This window comes from Ornithorhynchus anatinus, chromosome 3 (genome assembly GCF_004115215.2).
Source record: "Ornithorhynchus anatinus isolate Pmale09 chromosome 3, mOrnAna1.pri.v4, whole genome shotgun sequence".
Lineage (NCBI taxonomy): Eukaryota > Metazoa > Chordata > Mammalia > Monotremata > Ornithorhynchidae > Ornithorhynchus > Ornithorhynchus anatinus.
In genome coordinates this window covers 132,226,992-132,249,379 of record NC_041730.1, presented here as the reverse complement: position 1 = coordinate 132,249,379, position 22,388 = coordinate 132,226,992, and the positions used below count along the sequence as shown (strand labels likewise).

Here is a 22,388-nt window from a genome sequence, read left to right as displayed (position 1 = left end):
GCATACTGCATGCGGAGTACTGTACTAAGCGCTTGGGAGAGTACAATACAACAGAGTCAGTAGACATATTCCCCACCCACAGAGAAGCAGCGTGGCTCAGTGGAAAGAGCCCGGACTTGGGAGTCAGAGGTCATGGGTTCGAATCCCGGCTCTGCCTCTCATCAGCTGTGTGACTGTGGGCAAGTCACTTAACTTCTCTGTGCCTCAGTTACCTCATCTGGAAAATGGGGATGAAGACTGTGAGCCTCACGTGGGACAACCTGATGACCCTGTACCTACCCCAGCGCTTAGAACAGTGCTCTGCACATAGTAAGTGCTTAACAAATACCAACGTTATCATTATTATCATTATCGTGTAACTATCCAGGTATTACTTAGCACGGTCCTTGGCTCATAATAAGCCCCTAATAATAATCACAATAACAGCGTTATTATTGTGATTGTTATTTTATTTATGTGCCAAGCACTGTACGAAGCCCTGTGGGTAGAAACACGATAATCAGGTTGGACAGAGTCCCTATCCCACTTGGTGCTTACAGTCTAAGTAGGAGTAGGACTTAATCCCCATTTTACAGATGAGGAAGCACAGAGAAGTTAAGTGACTTGTCCAAGGTTAAACAGCTGACAAGCGACAGAGTGAAATTAGAAGCTAGGACCTCTGACTCCCAGGACAGTGTGCTCTAGATACTCTAGGATAGAGCACTAGGCCATGCTGCTTCCCATTAAATGCCACAATAGATAGAATTATCCTTTCATTTAATTATATTTATTGAGCGCTTATTGTGTGCAGAGCACTGTACTATCCTTATTATCATTAGCATTATTGGGCTTACTTACACTTTTCCCCAGATACTGAGTTCAGTGCTCTGCACCGTAGATGCCCTATAATGACAAGAGAAATTACAACATTTATTAATCACTTGCAGTGGACCAATATTGGGGTAGATATAAGTTAATAAGAGTAAATTTGATATCTGCCCGCCCCCCAGGCTTACGGACTAAGCGCCAGAGAGAGCAGATATCATATCCCCATTTTACAGGTGAGGACCCTGAGGCCCTGAGAGATTAAATGACTTGCTCAAGGTCACACAGCAGTCTCCTGACTCCCATGTCTCTCGATCAATACCACTGAACTCTGCTCCCCGATGCCACACTCCCGCTTGGAGATTCTTGGAGAAGGAAGATACAGGCGAGCTGAAAACTTGTCCAACCGAACCTCGATCTCGTCTGTGTACCTCGACCTCTTCTATCTCACCACCGACTTCTCACCCGCGTCCTGCCTCTGGCCTGGCACGTCCTCCCTTCTCATATCTGACGGACATTGACTCTCCCCGGCTTCAAAGCTTTCTTGAGGGCCCATCTCCTCCAAGAGGCCTTCCCCGATTAAGCCCACTTTTCCCTTTCTTCCACTCCTTTCTGCGTCGCCCTGACTCTCTCCCTTTATTTATCTCCCCTCCCAACCCCACAGCACTCATGTCCTTATCTGTCATTTATTTATTTCTTTTAATGTCTGTCTCCCCCTCTAGACTGTAAGCTCGTTATAGGCGGGGAATGTGTGCCTGTTTATGGTTGTATTCTACTCTCCCAAATAATAATAATAATGTTGGTATTTGTCAAGCGCTTACTATGTGCAGAGCACTGTTCTAAGGGTCATCAGGGTCATCAGGGTGTCCCACGTGAGGCTCACAGTTAATCCCCATTTTACAGATGAGGTAACTGAGGCACAGAGACGTTAAGTGACTTGCCCACAGTCACCCAGCTGACAAGTGGCAGAGCCGGGGGTCGAACCCACGACCTCTGACTCCGAAGCCCAGGCTCTTTCCACTGAGCCACGCCGCTTCCCCGAATGCTTAGTACAGGGCTCAGCACACAGGAAGCGCTCATCGATCTGACTGACTGCCTGACTGATCCGTGATGCCCTGCCGCACCAAGGGTCTCGCAAGCAACGGTTCCCAGAGGCCTCGAGGTCAACCAGGGAGAGGGGAAGCAATGAGTGAGTCCAGGAGCTGAGGGTGACATTTATTTTTACTTACAGAAAAGCTGCTGATCACCACATTCATTTTGGCACTTGACACACTTGAAGTGCTTTGCTGCAATGTGACAGATCACAATTCCTATAAAAATGTACAAAGGGTTGTAAAATTGCCGATGTTTTCTCCGCAGCGGAAGAATGCCTCCAAGCAGAAGTACAAACACAAGGTGCAAAGGAGAGTGTCACAATGATTTCACACTAGTCATAGAATACAGACTCGAAGGAAGTGTTAATGAAAGGAAAAAATTAAAAAAAAAAACCCAAAACCGAAAGGCTCCTAGCCAGCAGCAAGGAAATTAAACGGTGTCAAATTTAGCCTTGTAATTAGCAATCAAATTGCAAACCAAGATAAGCGGAGCATAAATTACATTTAAAAGCTTACCCAAATTAAAGTGCAATGCCTGCTAACATTTGTCTCCAAACAGCACGGTAGCAACGGCAGCAATGCAGAAGTGTTTAGCTCGAAAAGGGGGCTTTTTTGAGGTGGGGGGTGTGGGGGTGGGGGTGGAGGGGTCTGCCCCGTAGCCATCGCGGGTTTTCCCTCGCCACATAAACAAGGCCATGGACAATAAACAGCAACGAGAGATCCTTGAAGAAACACTACCAAAGAGTGGGTGGGGCGAACTGGTTCAAGTGGCAGGTGTTGGGGTGGCACCCGACCCAGCCCCACACCCTCTCCCCACCGGGAAGTTGTCGGGCTCGGGTTGGGGGGACAAGGGTGACGCTACCTCGACTAGCCACATGAGAAAGATCGGGGGGAGGGGGGGTACCCGGGGAAGGAGTTAAGTTTCAGGATAACCTATTCGGCTCGGAAACCCATAATTCTGGGTTTTCTCTCCTCACACCAAAGGTGTCTCTCCCCGGATAAACAAAAAACAAAAAATCCAAAAAGAAGGAGAGAAAAGCCAGCGGGAACCGTGTTCGCCAATGGGGCTGGGCCTGGCTCCCTCAGAGAACGGCCAAAATCTCCTCTCCCTTCCTCTGGGGCCGAGTGGGGGAAAGAGAGGAGACGGAAGTCCGGGAACAAAGGTGCTGCCGCCCCCCCCCCCCCCCATATCCCCCACAGAAATGTCGTTGGTTAGGAAGCAATCGTGGATGATGGGTGAACCCTTTCGACTAAGTGATTACGTCTACCCTTGAGGCGGCGGTCCCGACCCGTCCGGCTTCGGCCTTCCTCCGTCCGCTACTGCCGGGGCCCGGGGGACTCCTCTTTGGCTTTCTCGGCCTCCTTCAAGGCGTTGATGACCGGCAGCCAAGGGGAGGGCAGTTCGGGGATGGTTTTCTTGGCTTGAGTTAAGTGGTTAATCGCCGTGTAGAGACTTCCTCGGGATCCTGCTTCCTGCTCGGAATAATACATCTCCAGAGCAGCCGGGGTGCAGTGCTTGTGCTGAGCGAGAGAAGAAAAACGGGACATTGTCAGCTCGGGGCAGAGGAAGAGCGCTAGGCCTTGGGCCTCGATAATAATGATCACAATAATAATAATAATGGTACGTGTTAAGCGCTTACTAAGTGCCGGGCACTGTACTAAATGCCGGGGTGGATACAAGCGAATCAGGTTGGACACAGTCCCCGTCCCACTGGGGTTTACAGTCTTAATCCCCATTTTACAGACGAGGTAACTGAAGCACAGAGAAACGAAGTGACTTGCCCAAGGTCTCACAGCAGGCAAGTGGCGGAGCCGGGATTAGAACCCAAGTTCTTTAGACTCCCAGGCCCTGGGTCCATTGTCTGGGTCACGCTGCTTCTCCATTGCTTCTCGACTTCTGTAGCAAAGTGAGGACGGGAGCTAAGCCCACCGCAAAACTCGGAGGATTCGGGCCGAGCCGAGGCCCTGGTTTTAGCGGGGTCAGACTGACCGTATCAGTCAATAAATGATATTTATAAAACACTTAATCTGCACAGTCTTTATTCATCTCTCCGTCAGCCCCACAGCACTTACGTCCATAGCTCGAATTCATTTGCTTGTATTACTGTCTGTCTCCCCCTCTAGACTATAAGCTCACCGAGAGCAGGGAATGTGACTAGCTATTCTGATACACTGTACTCTCCCAATGCTTAGTACAGTGCTCCGCACTCAGTAAATGCTCAATAAATATGATTGGTGGATCGACTGATTACAGAGCACGGTACTCAGCACAATAAAGTTGGTAGACATGATCCCTGTCCCCAAAGAGGATTCCTCCCGTCCCAAGGAGGGAGGTGATAATAATAATAATAATAATAGTAGTTATATTTATTAAGTGCTTACTGTGTGTCAAGCACTTCACTAAGCCCTGAAACTGATACAATAAAAGCTCTGCCACTTGTCTGCTGTGTGACCCTGGGCAAGTCACTTCACTTCCCTGTACCTCAGTTACCTCATCTATAAAATGGGGATTGAGACTGTGAGTCCCACATGGGACACGGACTGTGTCCAACCCGATTTGCCTGTATCCACCCCAGCGCTTAATACAGTGCCTGGCACACAGTAAGTGCCTAACAAATACCACGAGTATTATTATTATTATTAGGACGGATCGAGTCCCTGTCCCACACAGGACTCACAGTCTAAATAGGAGGGAGGACAGGTATCAGTGGATCCATCGATGGTATTTATTGAGCGCCGACATCTAGATTTCCGCTGCCTTCTCATGATAGAACAGTGGGCCCCAGTCCCACCCGGGAGCCCCGGGGCTCTCCCATCCCCCCATTCTGCATCCCTCAGTCAGTGCTCCCGGGGAATTGCCCAGTGGGGGCTTAGTTTCCCGCCAGGCCATCTGGAAAGAAGACCGATTCCACTGGTCAGATTTCCAGGGTGTGGGGCAGAGGAAGGAGGCAAGGAATAGGCGAAGTTGATTCTGATCTCGGTCCAGCTTTTCCACCCCTGAATGGAACCTCCCGGCTCCTCCGGTCAGAATAGACTCGTGGGTGGGGAATGTGTCTGCTGTATTCTTGTGTTGTCCTCTCCCAAGTGCTTAAAACAGCACTCTGCTCACAGTATCTGCTCAGTAAATACCATTGACTGACTGAGGTGATAAGAGTTCTGATCCACAAAGGCGTAACTTTGGGCCACTGCTTCTCCCCTAGGGTTCTGTGACGCCCAGGTGTCCCAACACAATTCATCAAGGATGCCATCACCTTAGCGATCCATCAGTCAATCCGCAGTATTCACTGAGTGCTTACTACTACTAATAATAATGTTGGTATTTGTTAAGCGCTTACTACGTGCAAAGCACCGTTCTAAGCGCTGGGGGGATATAAGGTGATCAGGTTGTCCCTCAAGGGGTTCACAGTCTTCATCCCCATTTTACAGATGAGGTAACTGAGGCCCAGAGAAGTTAAATGACTTGCCTAAAGTCACACAGCTGACAAAGCGCCGGAGCTGGGATTAGAACCCATGACCTCTGACTCCCAAGCCCGTGCTCTTTCCACTGAGCCACGCTGCTTCTCTATGTACTTCTACTATGTAGAGAGCACTAAATCTCCCCAGACTATAAGCTCTCTGTGGTCAGGGACCGTGGGTACCAACACCGTCATATCATACTCTCCCCAGCGCTTAGTACAGGGTTCGGCACACAGTAAGTGTTCGATAAATATGAATGATTGATTGTTTGATTGGAAGAGTACAACGCAGCAGAGTTGGTAGACAAGTTCCCTGACCGCAAGGAGCTTTTCAGCCTAAAGGGACTGTATCGGACGTTTACACCCTCCCTCCGGACCGGAAGCTCATTGTGGGCAGGAATGTGTCTATCATTCTGTTGTACTCTCCCAAGCGCTTAGTCCGGTGCTCTGCACACAGTAATCGCTCAGTAAATGCAATTGAATGAATGAACCAGTATTGCCCCTCTCTCCTTTCCTTCCATGTAACTTCTCCCTCCTTTCTTTCTCACCTCTATCTCTCTTACTTGTCCCTCTTCCCATCTCTCTCTCCCTTTCCCTACCCCTCTCTCCCCACCTTTCTCAATCCTTCTCTCCCCTCCTTCTCCCCCCTTCACACTTGCCCTATCTCTCTCATTTCTGTATCTCTTCTACCCTGATTCCTCCCACACCCTCTCCCAAAGCACCATCCTGCTCGGATTTCTCATCGAATCTAAGGATGCTACAACTGGCCTTTCAACACCTTATCTTTACCTTTTGAATCGGTTAGTGGTATTTACTGAGCACCTACAGCAAACTGAGCATCGTACTGAGCACCGGGGAGAGTACAGTACAATGGAGTTCACAGACCTGCTCAACAGAGCCCTCACAGTCTACAGGGGGAAACAGATATTAAAATTGAATGCCAGATAGAGGAAGAGTCAGAGTATAAAGATGTAGATATAAATGCTGTGGGGCTGGGGAAGGGGTGACAAAATTTGATCTGTTTTCCCCCAGGGTGAAGCCTTCAAGGTCATCATGCAATCTCTCATTCCCTAGTCGGTGGGGACGACAGACCTTGGCAGTCCTGCTGCCTGGAAACTGTACGGAAAGATTTGTTCCTCGCTCCATCAGCTGTTACTGCTGGATCTACGGCTTCCTGGAAATGGAACGCTACGGATCACAGGGTATTTTTAGAAATGATGATGACGATGCTGAAGTGGCTAATTATTCCCTCCCGATGAACTGCAGTAAGAGCTGGCCTTCTTCGTGATAACCGCTTGTATGGGTGGACCATCCACGTATTCAGGAGTGGTTAGTTTGGTTAGTTATAACTACCTCTAGACTGTAAGCTCGTCACGGGCAGGGAACGTATCTGCTAATTCTGTTGTACCCTCCCGAGTGATTAGTACGGTGCTCTGCATATAGTAAGCACTCAATAAATACGACTGATGGATTGATTATACCTGCAGAAGACAGGTCAGCCTGCAATTGATCCATTAGCATTTCGTGAGCATTGACTGGATGTGGATCGTGTATTCAACTCTTAGGAGAGTGCATTTGAAGGAAAAGATAAAGTCTCTGCCTTCAAGGAGTTTACAGTCTAATGGGAGAGACAGGCAGGCATAAATAATCAGGGAAGCCTGATCTTTTCTGACCACTGGCATCTTTGTTTCTCCTCTTCAGGGATCGGTGCTTTCTCTCTCTCTCTTCCTCCCTTTCTCTCCCTTCCCCTCTCCCTCCTTCTCCCTCTCTCCTTCTCTCTCTCCCCTTCAAATGCTCCTGAAGCTGGTGTCCCAGACAGAACTTCCATCCTCAACCCCCTCAACACACAGCTCCCATCTTTCCTCAGGCTGTGCCCTTCCATTCCCATGGTTACGACCTTGTCTCGCAACAAAACTTAAAATGGGAGCCCCCCGGGCCAAGACCGTGGCCAATTCTCCACTCGGTTATGGATTCTTATAAAAGCCCTCATTAACAAGCACAGTCATCGCATTAAATATTGTATCACAGTGAGGCCGATGATAAAAAGTATGGACCGAAGAGTGGGTTGGAAAATAGCTACTCTATATGATGACGGATCCAGAATAACAAATTCAGCCGAACTGACTGGATACCCTGTGGCTCGATAAGCTTAATGAAACAGGGGACGTTGTCGATAACGGCTGTTCCCTTAAGCAGAACTTTTACAAGGACATTCATAAAGGGGATAAGTAAAAGCTGTCTGGTAGAGCACCTGAAACCAAGAAAATCCAATTATCACCTTAGCTCTTGCAGACACCAACCCGGCCTTCCAGCTTAAAGGAACTAGGATATTCTATTCCGGTCTCCATTCCAAAGGGAGAGGGAGCGCTTCTGCCTCCTGGTCATCTATCAGGGGAATTTTTTTTAATCTCCACTAATTATCACATATTTGAATAGTGCCTATATGGACAATTTTGTAAAACAGCAAGTTCATTGTTATATTCACACATACAGATATATTTAGACTGAAATCATTTCATCTCTTGGGAAGACTTTAATCCTTATGAATTAATTTATGCCCATCTTCAGCCCTCATATATATACCAATCGAAAGATTTCAATCAATCATACTTATTGAGTGTTTACTGTGTGCATAGCACAGTTCTAAGCCTTTGGGAGAGTACAGAGTTGGTAGACATTTTCCTTGCGCAAAATACACATTTTCTCAACGTATTTATTTTAAGCACAGTGTGGCCTACTGGATAAACCATGGGCCCGAGAGTCAAAAGGACTTGGGTTTCAATCCTGGTTCCGCCACTTGTCTGTTGTTTGACTTTGGGCAAATCAGTTAACTTCTCTATGCCTCAGTTACCTCCTCTGTAAAATATGGGGATTAAGACTGGGAGCCTTATGTGGAACAGGGACTGTGTACAATCCAATTACCTTATATCTATCATAGCGCTTAGTACAGTGCCTGGCACATAGCTCTTAACAAATACCACAGTTATTATTATTTTGACCACTCGACCATATTTTTATGTTTGTCTCCCCCATTAGAGTGTAAGTTTCTAGTGGGCAGGGAACATGTGACTTCTTTATTCTGTTCTTCCCAAGGGTACACGATAATGCTACACCCTTGCTAAACTTTGAATGATTCCTCCCTGAGCATCCCTGGGTGACTCTTGATTGGCTCCCACCAGTGGAAGGATTTATTTAGGGCCCACTCATGGGCCACGTCCTCCGATTGGTTCCTGCAGCGAGGTTCTGATTGGCTAGCACATCTGTCAATCTCACACAACTGGGCTGGGGGCATCCAATCTACTTATCCTACCTCAATCTCACCTATTTCGCCAAAAACCTCTCACTCACATTCTGTCTCTGTCCTAGAACGCCCTCCCTATTCATGTCCGACAGATATATGAATATGTGAATATGCGACATCTCCTCCAAGAGGCCTTCCCTAATTAAGCCCTCATTTCCTCTTTTCCCACTCCCTTCTGTGTCACCCTGACTTGCTCCCTTTATTTCACAGCCCCCCTCCCAGCCTCACAGCACTTACACACGAATCCATAATTTATTCATTTATAAAGGTACCTGTCTTCCGCTCTAGACCGTAAACTCCCTGCGGGCAGGGAATGTGTCTGTCGTACTGTGTCGTACTCTCTCGAGTGCTTAATACAGTGTCCTGCAAACTGTAAGCACTCAATAGATATGACTGATCGATTGACTGATCGGTCCGGATTTGGGCCCAGATCTCCGGGCAGGGGCACAGTTAGGAAAAGATGGTCCAACCTATGGGGGCTCCCCTGTTTTCGCCCCAGTTTGGGCTGACCCGGTGGAGCTCCTCGGAGACGGAAGTGGGGCTCGGGGCTGGGTGAAGTGGGGATGAAGGACTGGCCGGCTGGGAGACATCACCGAGATAGACCCGGACACAGACGGAGACTGTCTCCCCATCACACTCATCTCCTCCCAGCTGGGCCTGGAAAGTCAATCAGTCATTCAGTCATTCATTCATTCAATCGTATTTCTTGAGCGCTTACTGTGTGCAGAGCACTGTACCGACAGACACGTAGCTTCCTGGTGACCTTAACCCTTAGGTGATACGGGAGAGCAAAACTGGGGTGGGGACTGGAGAGGAACAAGTCAGGGAAATAGAAGATTAATGAGGAACAGTGTCGAAGCAGATCTGACGACGGTCTCGAAACGTTGACGAGGGCAAGAAAATGCAGCAGCAATATGGGAGTGCCTGCTGCCTGACAAGAGATTTGAACGTACCATGCTGGGATGAACTGTATTTAATGGATGATTTTAGTCTTCTCAACTACAGAAAGATGACCTTGACTCCCTCCTCTCACACGGTTGCTCTTGACCCTTACACTCCCTATCCTCCTTGCGTTCAGTCTCACAGCGGGAGAGCTAGAATGTGCAGGCATGGGAGCTGCAGTTCTCTCCTCTGAGGGACTCGGCATTTCCTGGACCCTTGAAAATGCTCAAATGAAAGTTTCTGAGGGAAGTCACCGGGGCTCTGCAGGAGGGGGAGGTAACGAGCGAGCCAAGGAAAATAATGGCCAAAGCGCATGGCGGTGATGGAGGACCGGAACCTTCACCTTCCTGATTATAGTCTGCAGGAGAAATAATTAAGGTCCTGGGGCAAACCTGGAAATAAGTGGTAGAGAACCCTCTACCACTACCAATACCCTCTACCACTCTACCAGTAAGAACAGAATCTTCCCTGGGCTGCTCTGACCCACCCCCTATCCTTTTCTGGGAGGAAAGCAACGGACGGCAAACTCCACGCTAAAAGTGAGAACAACTCTATCTTAAATCCAATTCTGGTCATCCACCCTGGGGGGTCGGATGAGAGAGTGTGGATGGCTCGGTGTACAACATCACCACCACTGCAGAAATAACTCAAGCGTGTTCTGCTAGAGGGAGAATGCGCCTTTCCCTTCTCCCTCCTCGCTGATCTCCTACTATAGCCCAATCTGTACATTCCACTATTCTAATATCAACCTCCTCTCTGGGCCTTGATTTCATCTATCCCACCCCTTAAGCACTTTGATCAACTCCCCGGTCCCACAGCATTTATTTCCACATCCTTATTCTCTACTATTTACCCCACCTGTGGACTCTGAGCACCTTAATGATAATAATAATACTTGTTAAGCACTTTCTATGTGCCAAGCTCTGTTCTTAGCTCTGGGGTAGATATAAATTAACCAGGTTGGACACAGTCCCTGCCCCACATTGTGCTCACACTCTTAATCTCCATTTTTAACAGATGAGGTAACTGAGTCACAGAGTAGTTAAGTGACTTGCCCAAAGTCACACAGCAGACAAGTGGTGGAACCGGAATTAGAACCCACAACCTTCTGACTCCTTGGCCTGTGCTCTTTCTACTATACCATGCTGCTTCTCATACAGCGACTGGCACATAGTAACAGTGCCAGCACTTAGAACAGTGCCTGGAACATAGTAAGTGTTTACAAAAAAATCATCATTATTATTATTATTATTATTATTATTAAGCACTTACTCTGTATCAGACACTGCATTAAATACTGCGAGGGAAGGGAGCAAATCGAGTTGGATACAGTCCCTGCCCCATATGTGGCTCACAGTCTTAATCCCCATTTTACAGATGAGGTAAATGAGGCACAGAGAAGTGAAGCGACTTGCCCTCGGTCACAGAGCAGACAAGAGACGGAGCTGGAATCAGAACCGACGACCTACTGACTCTCGGGCCCATGCTCTATCCACTCTGGCTTACCCCCTGCCTCCTTTATTTCCAGGAGTATATTTGGGCACCAGCTACTGTCTAGAGGAAGCTGGCCCCTCAAGGACACTGAATATTCAAGAGGAACACAGCCCGGGCAGAGGCCTGGGCAGAGATTTACTGTTCAGTGCTTCCTGCCAGCAAGCTTATGTCAAAACTCACGCTGAGAATTCATTTTCTCTCTGTAACACCAGAACCGGACCCTGAGCCACGGAAGGGACTATCGATTCGTCTCTAGGCAGGCATTAATTGTCATTTCCCCAGACTCCCTCTTCCATGCGGAATCCCCTCTGTGTAAAACAGATTCTCTGAGCGGGTGCCTCATTAGAAAGGAGGCAGATCCAGGGAATGATTTCTGAGTTTTAATTACCGCTTGGCTGCTTGGACCGCTGTGCGACCTTGGGCGAGTTGTTTAAACTCTCTGGCCCACTGGTTTCAAAATAGGTTAAGGAATGGATGCCCAGTGCTTGTTAGGGGTGTGGTTCGATTAGAAGCTTTGGGAAAATGAAAAATATGGAACGGGGAAGAAATGTGACCTAGTGGAGAAAACCTGGGCCTGAGAATCAGAGGGCCTGGGTTCTAATCCCAGACCTACTGCTTGCCTTCTGCGTGATCTTGGACAAGTCATTTAACTGCTCTGTGCCTCAGTTTCCCCATATGTTAAATGAGGATTCAATCCCGTTCTCCCTCAGACTGTTAGCACCCCCATATGGGGGAACAGGGACTACTCCCACCAGATTATCTTGTTTCTGCTCCAGTGCTTAGAACAGTCCCTGACACACAGTAAGCATGTAATAAGCATCATTAAAAAGAAATGGCTAGCCTCTTGATTTCTCTATTTGCGGCATCAAAGGATAGGAAATGCCTGTCTAGTTTTCAGATCGGCTTTACTAGCTTTAGGGCTTTTCCCTGGAAACAAAAACTTTGGTCCGAGTTTCTCTGAGCCAATCCCAAGCCTCCGCCTTGGCCTTCTAAGTCTGCTGACTCTAATCTGGGTCTCAGTTGTGGGTCAACCCTCCCATGGCCTTCCTTCCATCAGCATCTCTGTTCTTCCCCAGGTTGTCCATGGTGCGTGTTTCCTCCGAACCCAGTCCCTGTGTCCGTGTCCCTCCCTGCCTTCCTCCAGCTGCTGTTTCCTGACCATCATCCAGATCTCACTCGGTGATTTTGTTTGCTTTTAAATGGTATTTGTTAAGCGCTTACTATGTTCCAGGTACTGTACTGTGCTCTGGGGTAAATACTGTACTGTGCTCTGGAGAAGCAGCGTGGCTCAGTGGAAAGAGCACGGGCTTTGGAGTCAGGGCTCATGAGTTCGAATCCCAGCTCTGCCACTTGTCGGCTGTGTGACTGTGGGCGAGTCACTTAACTTCTCTGTGCCTCAGTTCCCTCATCTGTAAAATGGGGATTAAGACTGTGAGCCCCATGTGGGACAACCTGATTCCCCTATGTCTACCCCAGCACTTAGAACAGTGCTCGGCACATAGTAAGCGCTTAACAAATACCAACATTATTATTATTATTACAAGTTATTCAGGTTGGACCCAGTCCATGTCCCACACGGGGCTTACAGTCTTCATCCCCATTTTACAGATGAAGTAACTGAGGCCCAGAGAAGTGAAGCGACTTGCCCAAGGTCACACGGCGGATGTGGAGCGGAGTCTGGATTAGAACCCAGATCCTCTGACTCCCGGGTCTATGCCCTTTCCAGTAGGTAATGCTGCTTCCTGGGGGAAGTGAGGGGTTACATAAAGTGAGGGGTTATATAATAATAAATATTATTATTTATTCACATTCCCTCTAGAAGGGAATGTGATTTTAGTAGGACTTTGGAGGTGGGAAGTGTGGTGGCCTGTCACATGTGAAGAGAGATGGAGTTCCTGGCCCAAGGGAGGAGATGAGCAAGGGGTCAGATGAGATGACATTGAGGTGCAGTGATTACGTTGGCCTTAGAGGAGCAGACTATTTGGGCTGGGTTGCAGTAGGCGATCGGTGAGGTAAAGTAGGAGGGGGAGAGCTGATTGACGCCTTTAAAGCGGATGGTGAGGAGTTTCTGTTTGATGCACGGGTGGATGGACAACCACTGGAGGTTCTTGAGAGGAGGGGAGATGTGGACTGAGCTTTTTTTAGGAAAATGAATTGTACATCGCCTTGATTCTATTTAGTTGCCATTGTTTTTGCGAGATGTTCTTCCCCTTGACTCTATTTATTGCCATCGTTCTCGTCTGTCCGTCTCCCCCGATTAGACCGTAAGCCCGTCAAACGGCAGGGACTGTCTCTATCTGTTGCCGACTTGTTCATCCCAAGCGCTTAGTACAGTGCTCTGCACATAGTAAGCGCTCAATAAATACGAATGAATGAATGAATGAATGAATGAATGAATGAATGAATGAAAATGATCCAGGCAGCAGAGTGAACTATGGACTAGGGTGAGGAAAGACAGGAGGCAGGGAGATCAACAAGAAGGCCGATGCAGGAGTTAAGGAGGGATACGATAAGTGCTTGGATCATCACGGTAACAGTTTGGATGGAGAGGAAAGGACATATTCTAGAGTTGTAATGAAGGTAGAACCAGCAGGAATTGGTGACAGATTGGATGTGATGGTTGAAAGACAGAGTAGATTACAGGTTAATGCCAAGGGTATGGGCTTATGAGATGGGGGGACAGTGAGATGGGGGGGGCAGTGGTGTTGTTTACAGTGATGAGAAAGACATGGGGAGGACATGATTTGGGTGGAAAGATAAGGAATTCTATTCTGGCCAAGTTTAGTTTGAGGGGACAATGGGACATCCAACTAGACATATCCTGAAGGCAGGAGGAAACGTGAGACTGCAGAGAAGGGGAGAGATCAGGGCTGGAGAGGTAGATCTGAGACTCGTCAGGTGAAGGAGGTGAAGCCATGGGAGTGAGTGTAGATGGAGAATAGAAGGGGACCCAGAACTGAGCCGGGAGGGAGGGACCACCACAGTTGGAGGTCGGGAGGCGAGGACACAACTGGGAAGGAGATCGAGAAGGAGAGGTCAGAGAGATAGGAGGAGATACAAAAGAGGACAGTGTCAGCAAAGCCAAGGTTGGATAACGTTTCTGGGGGGAGGGGGTGGTTTACGGTATCGAAGGCAGCTGAGAGGCGGAGGAGGATTAGGATGGAGTAGAGGCCATTGGATTTGACCAGAAAGAGATTATTGGTAATTTTAGAGAAGGCAGATTCTATGGAGTGAAGAGTGCAGAAGCCAGATTGGAGGGGGTCAAGGAGAGAATTGGAGAAGAAGTGGGTACCAAAGGTGTAAAAACTCACTTGAAGAGTTTGGAAAGCGACGATAGTAGGGAGAGGGGACGATAACTAGAGGGAGCCACGGAGTCAAGGCAGGATTTGCACGATAGGGGAGATGTGGGCATGTTTGAAAGCAGTGGGGAAGAAGCTATTGGACAGTGAACAGCTGAAGGTGTCAGTCAAGGCGGGAAGAAGAGACGGGGCAGGCGATTCCATAAGGTGCAAAGGGTCGGAGGGGCAAGTGGAGGGGGTAGAATTTAAGAGGAAGTGGGAGAACTTCCCCCTCTCAGGGTCGCACCTGGAGAAGTTTCCAGTCCTGTTCCAGCCTCGACTACGGAAGGGAGAGTGAAGCAGAGGCCTGTCCATCCCACTCCTAGCTTGGTCAGTGGCTAGCGAGCGGCAGGCCGTCTCCAGCAAGTCAAAACTCACCCATGCTGGGCAGTGGCGGCAGGGGAGATAGTCGAGGGTGGAGACTCAAGTTTATCTCACGGAGGAGTCTATGGTAAACCGCTTCTGTATTTACACCAAGAAAACTCTACGGATCCACCACCGAAATGATTGCAGATGGAGGCGAGGCATTCTGGGAGAGACGTGTCCACGGCGTCGCTATGGGTCGGAGACGACTCGACAGCATTAAATAAGAGATCTCCCGTTGAGATAGAGCTGGGGAGGTTGAGGGAGTAGAAGAAGGGGGAAGATAAATGTGTGGCCAGGTTCCACGACAGATGGGAACATTTTGCTCTACTGGGCGTTAACCAGACAGTCCTTCAAGATGATCCGATAATCGAGTGGTTTCTAGTGGCCGGTGATCGGCCTTCTTCATCATCTGTATTACGAGGTCTCCCGATCTTCGAACCGGGGGCAGCGCTGGGACGGAGGGCTGGAGGTGGGATTGTCCGTGAGGAGTAAGGGACCTAGGAGGGCAGGGACTCCCAGCTCGGGGAGGAGCTGTGCGTGCGGGGGCAGACTATCATCCGGGGACACGTGTGTGTGTGCGATTGCCTCCGAAAATGAGCTAGTTGCGTCCCAGCTTCTTGGGAGGGATCGTGTCACCCCCTTCCATCCCTCACCCCCTGGGGGAAGTTCCTTCTGTATCCCCAAAGCTATAATTTTCAGTATCTCCTCATTCATTCATTCAATCGCATTTATTGAGCGCTTACTGTGTGCAGAGCACTGTGACCTCTGTAACACGTCCACCGTTAAGGGAGCAGAAGAGACGAAGGTATTGCTCTGAGAAATCATTACTTAGTTTTCTTTAAATCCACGCTGATTTCCTTAGGGGTTCTGGACCTTGAAAACATACTTAAGAAGCAGTGTGGTCTAGCGGATGGAGCCTGGGCCTGGGAATCAGAGGACCGGCGTTCAAATCTTGGCCCTGCCACTTGCCTGATGCGTGACCTTGGGCCGGTCATTTATCTTCTCTGGGCCTCAAGTTACCTCATCTGTAAAATGGGGATTCACCTGTTCACCCTCCCCTTTAGAATGTGAAGCCCATGTAGGACGGGGACTTTGTCCAACCTGATTGGCTTGTAGCTACTACAAGGCTTGGCAAGACATTAATAATGTTGGTATTTGTTAAGCGCTTACTACGTGCAGAGCACTGTTCTAAGCGCTGGGGGAGATACAGGGTCATCAGGTCGTCCCACGTGAGGCTCACAGTTAATCCCCATTTTCCAGATGAGGTAACTGAGGCACAGAGAAGTGAAGTGACTCGCCCACAGTCACACAGCTGACAAGTGGCGGAGCTGGGAGTCGAACTCATGACCTCTGACTCCGAAGCCCAGGCTCTTTCCACTGAGCCACGCTGCTTCCCTAAGACATTAGCAACTACCACAAATCATTACTGTCATCATACTCGATCAATCAATCGCAGCGTGGCTCAGTGGAAAGAGCCTGGGCTTGGGAGTCAGAGGTCATGGGTTCGAATCCTGTCTCTGCCATTTGGCAGCTGTGTGACTGTGGGCAAGTCACTTCACTTCTCTGGGCCTCAGTTACCTCACCTATAAAATGGGGATTAACTGTGAGCCTCACGTGGGATGACCCGATTACCCTGTATCTACCCCAGCGCCTAGAACAGTGCTCTGCACATAGTAAGCACTTAACAAATACCAACATTATTACCCCAGCGCTTAGAACAGTGCTCTGCACATAGTAAGCGCTTAACAAATACCAATATTATTATTATTATTACTTCTCTGTGCCTCCGTTACCTCATCTGTAAAATGGGGATTAAGACTATGAGCCTCACGTGGGACAACCTGATTACCCTGTATACCCCAGCGCTTAGAACAGTGCTCTGCACAGAGTAAGCACTTAACAAATACCAACATTGTTATTATTCATTGAGCGCTTACTCTGTGCAGAGCCCCATCCTAAGTGCTTGGGCGAGTATAATAAAACAAAGTTGGTAGATATGTTCCCTGACCTCAACGATGTTACAGTACCGTCTATCATTATTATCATCATTATCATTATTATCAGCAGCAGCAGCGTGGCCTAGTGGATAGAGCACAGGCCTGGGAGTCAGAATTCAATCATTCATTCAATAGTATTTATCGAATGAATAAATGAATAAACCCAGAAGGACCTGGGTTCTAACTCTGGCTCCCCGATTTGTCTGCTGTGTGACCTCGGGCAAGCCACTTTACTTCTCTGGGCCTCGGTTACCTCAGTTGTAATATAGGGATTGAAACTGTGAGCCCCACGTGGGGACAGGGACACCTGAATATCTTGTATCTACCCCGGCGCTTAGAACAGTGCTTGGCACACAGTAAGCACTTAATAAATCCCATAATTATTATTAACTGGATGACAAGGAGATCCGAGGCTGAGACAATCAGTCAGACTCAACCTTAGGAAGTAGCTTAACCTAGAGGAAAGAGCACGGGCTTGGGAATCAGAAGACCTGGGTTCTAATCCCTGCTCTGCCACGTGCTGGCCGGGTGGCGTTGGGCAACTCGCTAGGCTGTAAGCTCGTCCCCTCGACTGTAAGCTCACTGCGGTCAGGGAACGTGTCCGATCTGATTAGCTTCTATCCACCCCAACACTTAGAACAGTTCTCAACGCAGAGTAAACGCTTAACGAACACTATCATTGTGCCATCCCACCGGAGCCTTCCGTTCTCCCGAGCGGGATGAGCTCCAGAAAGAACCCGGCCGACGAGAGCATCGACAAAATGACAGACGGCCACAGCCGCTTCGCCGCTCGGGGCCCGGGAAAGCGGAGCGACGTTTCTGCTCTGGAAAGGAGGCAGGTGGCGAAGGAAGGATGAGGCCGTGCGTCTCGGAAGAACCGGGAGGCAGCCGGGAGGGCTACTGCGACGGCTCAGATTGTTTCAAAATCGACGACGCTCCATCTGCCCTGGAGAACGTCGCTACGTGTTCACTCGAGGTATTTTTAAACCCGGCTGGCATAGACGAGTTTACACTCCTATGAAGACAAGTTTCCTGCCGGTCTTATTTTGCGCTTTGCAAATGTATTCTTGCTGGGTTCCTCTTGGCTTTCATGGAAGTTTGATGGACAAGGGAGATTGGAGAGACGAGGAGGACCTTCGCGCTCAGGGAACTGAGGAGTAGTTAGTAGTAGTAGCAGTAGTATTTATGAGGCACTTACTGAGTGCAGAGCACTGTGTTAAGCACTGGGAAAGAATATACAGGTGGGAATTAGACAAGGCCCCTTCCACTTGGGGCGGAAGGCTCACTAAAAGGGACATAAAGCAGCATGGCTTAGTGGAAAGAGCAGGGGTGTGGGAGTCAGAGGTCCCGCGTTCTAATCCTGGCTCTGTCATTTGCCTGTCGGGTACCTTCGGGCAAGGCGTTTCACTTCCCGGTGCCTCAGTTTCCTCACCTGTAAAATGGAGATTCAGTGCCTGTTCTCCATCCTACTCCCATGTGGGACGGGGACTGTGGCATTAGGAGAAGCAGCGTGGCTTAGTGGAAAAAGCGCGGGGTTAGGAGTCAGAGGTTGTGTGTACTAATCCTGGCTATGCCACTTGTCAGTTGTGTGACTTTGGGCAAGTCACTTAAATTCTCTGTGCCTCCTTGTAAAATGGGGATTAAGACTGTAAGTCCCACGTGGAAGAACCTGATTACCTTGTATCTACCCCAGCGCTTAGAACGGTGCTTGGTACATAGTAATCGCTTAACAAAATACCATCATTATCATTATTATCATTATTATTATTATTAACATATACCTACTCCAGCACTTAAAACACCGACTGACACATAGTAAGGTCTTTACAAATAAAATAACAACAATAATAATAACATTAATATTCTCCCACTCCCTTTTATGTCACCTTTTCACCTTTATTTACCCCTCCTCAAGCCCCACCACTAAAGCATGGGCCTGGGAGTCAGAATTCATGAATCAGGGTCCTGATTACCTCAGATCTACCCCAGGGCTTACAACAGTGCTTTGGCGCATAGTAAGCACTTTACAATACCATGATTATTATAATTATTAAGCACAGCGGGTTAAGGCCTGCTATTTCTCAGACCTTTCCCTTCTGAGCTCTTTCCACTCTAAATCTGTTGATTTCTTGATTAGCTCATAGCAAGGAACCAAGAACAAGGACTCAGTACGGTGCTCACTGCACGCAGTGACGGCTCGTAACCGATTGAATGAATGAATGAAGTACCCGCTGAGCCTTGCTATCAAGGCAGCACATCCATATCCCATCCTTGTGTTTCAAGAGCCTGAATGATAGGGAAGCAGCATGGCGTTGTGGATAGAGTAACGGGCTGGGAGTCAGACGGTCCACGGGTTCTAATCTTGACTCCGCCACTTGTCTGCTCTGTGACCTTGGGCAAGTCGGTCTCACCTTCCAACGTCGCAAGATTCGCCCATTCTCTCTATCCAAACCGCTACCTTGTTGGTACAATCTCTCATCAAGTTCCGACTGGATTACTGCATCAGCATCCTTTCTGATCTCCCCAACCTTCTGTCTCTTCTTACTTCAGTCATATACTTTACTCTGCTGCCCGGATTATCTTTCTACTCCAAAACATTCTGGCCTGTCACCCCCCCTCCTCAAAAATCTCCAGTGGTTGCCTATCAAACTCTGTATCAAGCAAACACTCCTCAACTTCTGGCTTCAAAGCTTTCCAACACCTTGTCCCTTCTTACCCTCACTTCCCTTCTCTTCTCCCAAGTCCCAAACCCGCACACTCCGCTCCTCTGCGCCGTAACCTTCTCATGGCGCCTCGTTCTCACTGTCCTACCGTCGACCCCTGGCCCACGTCCTGCCTCTGGTCCAGAACGCCCTCCCTCTCAAATCCGCCCGAAACAATCACACTTCCCCACACTCACAATCAAACCCCTACTGAAGACTCACCTCCTTCAGGAGACCTTCCCAGGCTGAGCCCCCCTTTTCTCAGCCCCCTTCCATCGCCATTACCCCGGCTCACCCTTTGCTCTCTCCCCGCCCCACAGCACTTCTGTATGAATGTACATATAAATATATTTATTTATATTAATGCCTGTTAATTTGTTCTGATGTGTATATATCTACAATTCTACTTATTTATATTGATGCTACTGATGCCTGTTTACTTGTTTTGATGTCTGACTCCTCCCCTCGTCCCCCCATGACTGTGAGCCTGTTGTGGGCAAGGTTTGTCTCTGTTGCTGAATTGTACTTTCCAGTCGTTAGTACGGTGCTTTGCACACAGTAAGAGCTCAACAAATATAACTGAATGAATGAAATCACTTCCTTTCTCTGGGCCTCAGTTCCCTTCTCTGTAAAATAGGGATTGAGACCGTGAACCCATGTGGGACAGGGACTGTGTCCACCCCGATTTACTTGTATCTTCCCCAACGCTCAGTACAGTGACTGACCTATAGTAAGAAAGCTCTTAACGAATATCATAATCGTTAGCTGATCGGATCAGTTGGTTAGAGTGTGGTGCTAATAGCTCCAAGGTCACAGATTCGATCCCTGCATGGGCCATTTTGTATTTCGAGAAGCAGCACGGCCTAGTGGACAAAGCACAGGCCTGGGAGTCAGAAGGAGTTGGGTTCTAATCCCAGCTCCGACACATATCTGCTGTGTGACCTTGGGCCAAGTCACTTCACTTCTCTGGGCCTCAATTACCTCATCTGTAAAATATTGAGATTGAGACTGTGAGCCCCAGGTGGGACACAGACTGTGTCCAACCTGATTAACTTGTATCTACCCCGGAGCTTAGTACTGTCCTTGGCACAAAGTCAGCTCTTAAGTACCATAATTATTATTATTAATATTAGTATTATTATTAGCATAGCTACTCAGTACTGGGTTAATCTGTTCCTCCCTGGAGCAAGTCAGGAGCCCTGGCCTTGCTTATCAGTGGTATTTGATCACCTAAAGAACAAAGCAATAGAAGTAGGAAATAGGCCAATTGGAATTATTGCTACCTGTCTTAAAATAGGTATTCTGTATTACGCTCTTCTGATCGTAATAATAATTAATAATAATTATGGCATTTGTGAAGTGCTTACTACGTGCCAAGCACTGTTCTGACAAGGTAGTCAGGTTGTCCCACGTGGGGCTCACGAGTCTTAATCCCCATTCTACAGATGAGGTAACTGAGGCACAGAGGAGTGAAGTGTCTTGCCCAAGATCACACAGCAGACAAGTGGTGGAGCCAGGATTAAAACCATGACCTTTCTGACTCCCAGGGCCCATGCTCTATCCACTATGCCATACTGCTTTACTCGCTGATCATAGTGTGGATGCTGTACCATTGTGTATAAAGAAACTCTGTGTTGTTTTCAAGTTGAGTTGAGGAAACTCTGCCCGTCAACCACCATTCCTACTAGCGCTCGATTGAAGCTCTAGCAGTATGTCTCTGATGTAGGCCATTTCTGTACACAAAAGCAGAGCCCTGAAGTTTTTCTTCCACAATTCTCAAAAGCAGAAACACGAAATATCAGAAGCCGCCGGTGCCCAGCCGCCGTGGGCACCGAGCGAGCACGTGCCAAATACCCACATTCTCCGTGACTTGAAGGGGCCCCGCAGGCATTCGGCTCTGAACCAGCCGGAGAGTAGCAGTCTATCTGGGGGCCGGAGCTAATGTTACAGTAGACGGGTTTCCGCAGAGTTTCGTGCCCACCTTACCTGAACACAAAGCCCTCTGGGCAGCTGAGGGCTGGTCATACCACAGTTGCCTTGTACATGACCAGCATGAGGAGGCAGGCCAAGAACGCCATCGTGATGAGAATGAGTCCAGCAGCTGCAAGGAGGGGAAGGAGGGCGAGGGGGGAAGGGAAGGAAGGGAAGGGAAAGTGGCAAGAGGGAGGGAAAGAGAAGGGGCAGGCCAGGGGGATGGGAGGGAGAAGAGCGAGAAGATGAGGGACGGGGAAAAGGAAGGGAAGAGGAGGTGGGAGGGGAGAAAAATGGGAATTGGATGGAGCCGGAGAGAAAAAGGCAGGGGGGGGGATGGAATGGAGGGTGGGAAGGAAGATGGGAAAGGAACAGAGGGACAGAAAGAAGAGAAGAAAATAGGTGAATTCAGGTTAATAAAGCCAACAACTAAGGCAAGCCCTTCACCAGCTCCTCTAAAAGCAGCCCCTAGTTAGGGTTGTAACTTTCTGTTTTAAGTTTGTCGGGCCCACCGGCTTCAGGTCAGTTCCCAGCAACTTTTTCATCCCCCACCAAGAAGAGGACCTGTCCTGAGGGTCTGCCTTCCTGACAGTCTGCCTTAGCTGCAGGCCCCGCCTAAGAACTTCCTCTGGGGGCTGGTTCGTAACCAGGGCCGGGAGGTCCGGGGGCCAGATCGCCCTGACCACTGTGGGGGCTGACCCTGGCAGAGATGAAATTTACGAACCCTGACGCCCTCCGGGAAATTGGTCCGGAAGCGGTTTCAAGCCAAACTGCAATGCTGGGACATCAAGGTACTGCGACTGGATAGAGTTTCAAAGAGGTCATTGAGTCCATCTCCTGCCTCTGGGCACTGCTCGGGCCTCATCATCCAGAAGGAGAGTAGTCTGGGGCCTTTGCCCTTCTCTTTCCCTATGGAGTGCCCAG

General features: G+C 48.8%; 1 protein-coding gene across 2 annotated transcripts in view; it reads right to left on the bottom strand.

Annotated features, from left to right (window-relative positions):
• Positions 1-3,225: 3,225 nt before the first annotated feature.
• LOC100080382 (neuronal vesicle trafficking-associated protein 1) overlaps positions 3,226-22,388 on the bottom strand; it is a 101,803-nt gene continuing 82,640 nt past the window's right edge. For both annotated transcript variants that reach the window (XM_029061355.2, XM_029061354.2), the window contains exons 4-5: positions 21,481-21,594; positions 3,226-3,421 (exon numbers count right to left, since the gene is read on the bottom strand). In XM_029061355.2, the coding sequence (XP_028917188.1) occupies positions 3,326-3,421; positions 21,481-21,594 (210 nt within the window). In that variant the 3' untranslated portion in view covers positions 3,226-3,325. The remainder of the gene's footprint in view (positions 3,422-21,480; positions 21,595-22,388) is intronic.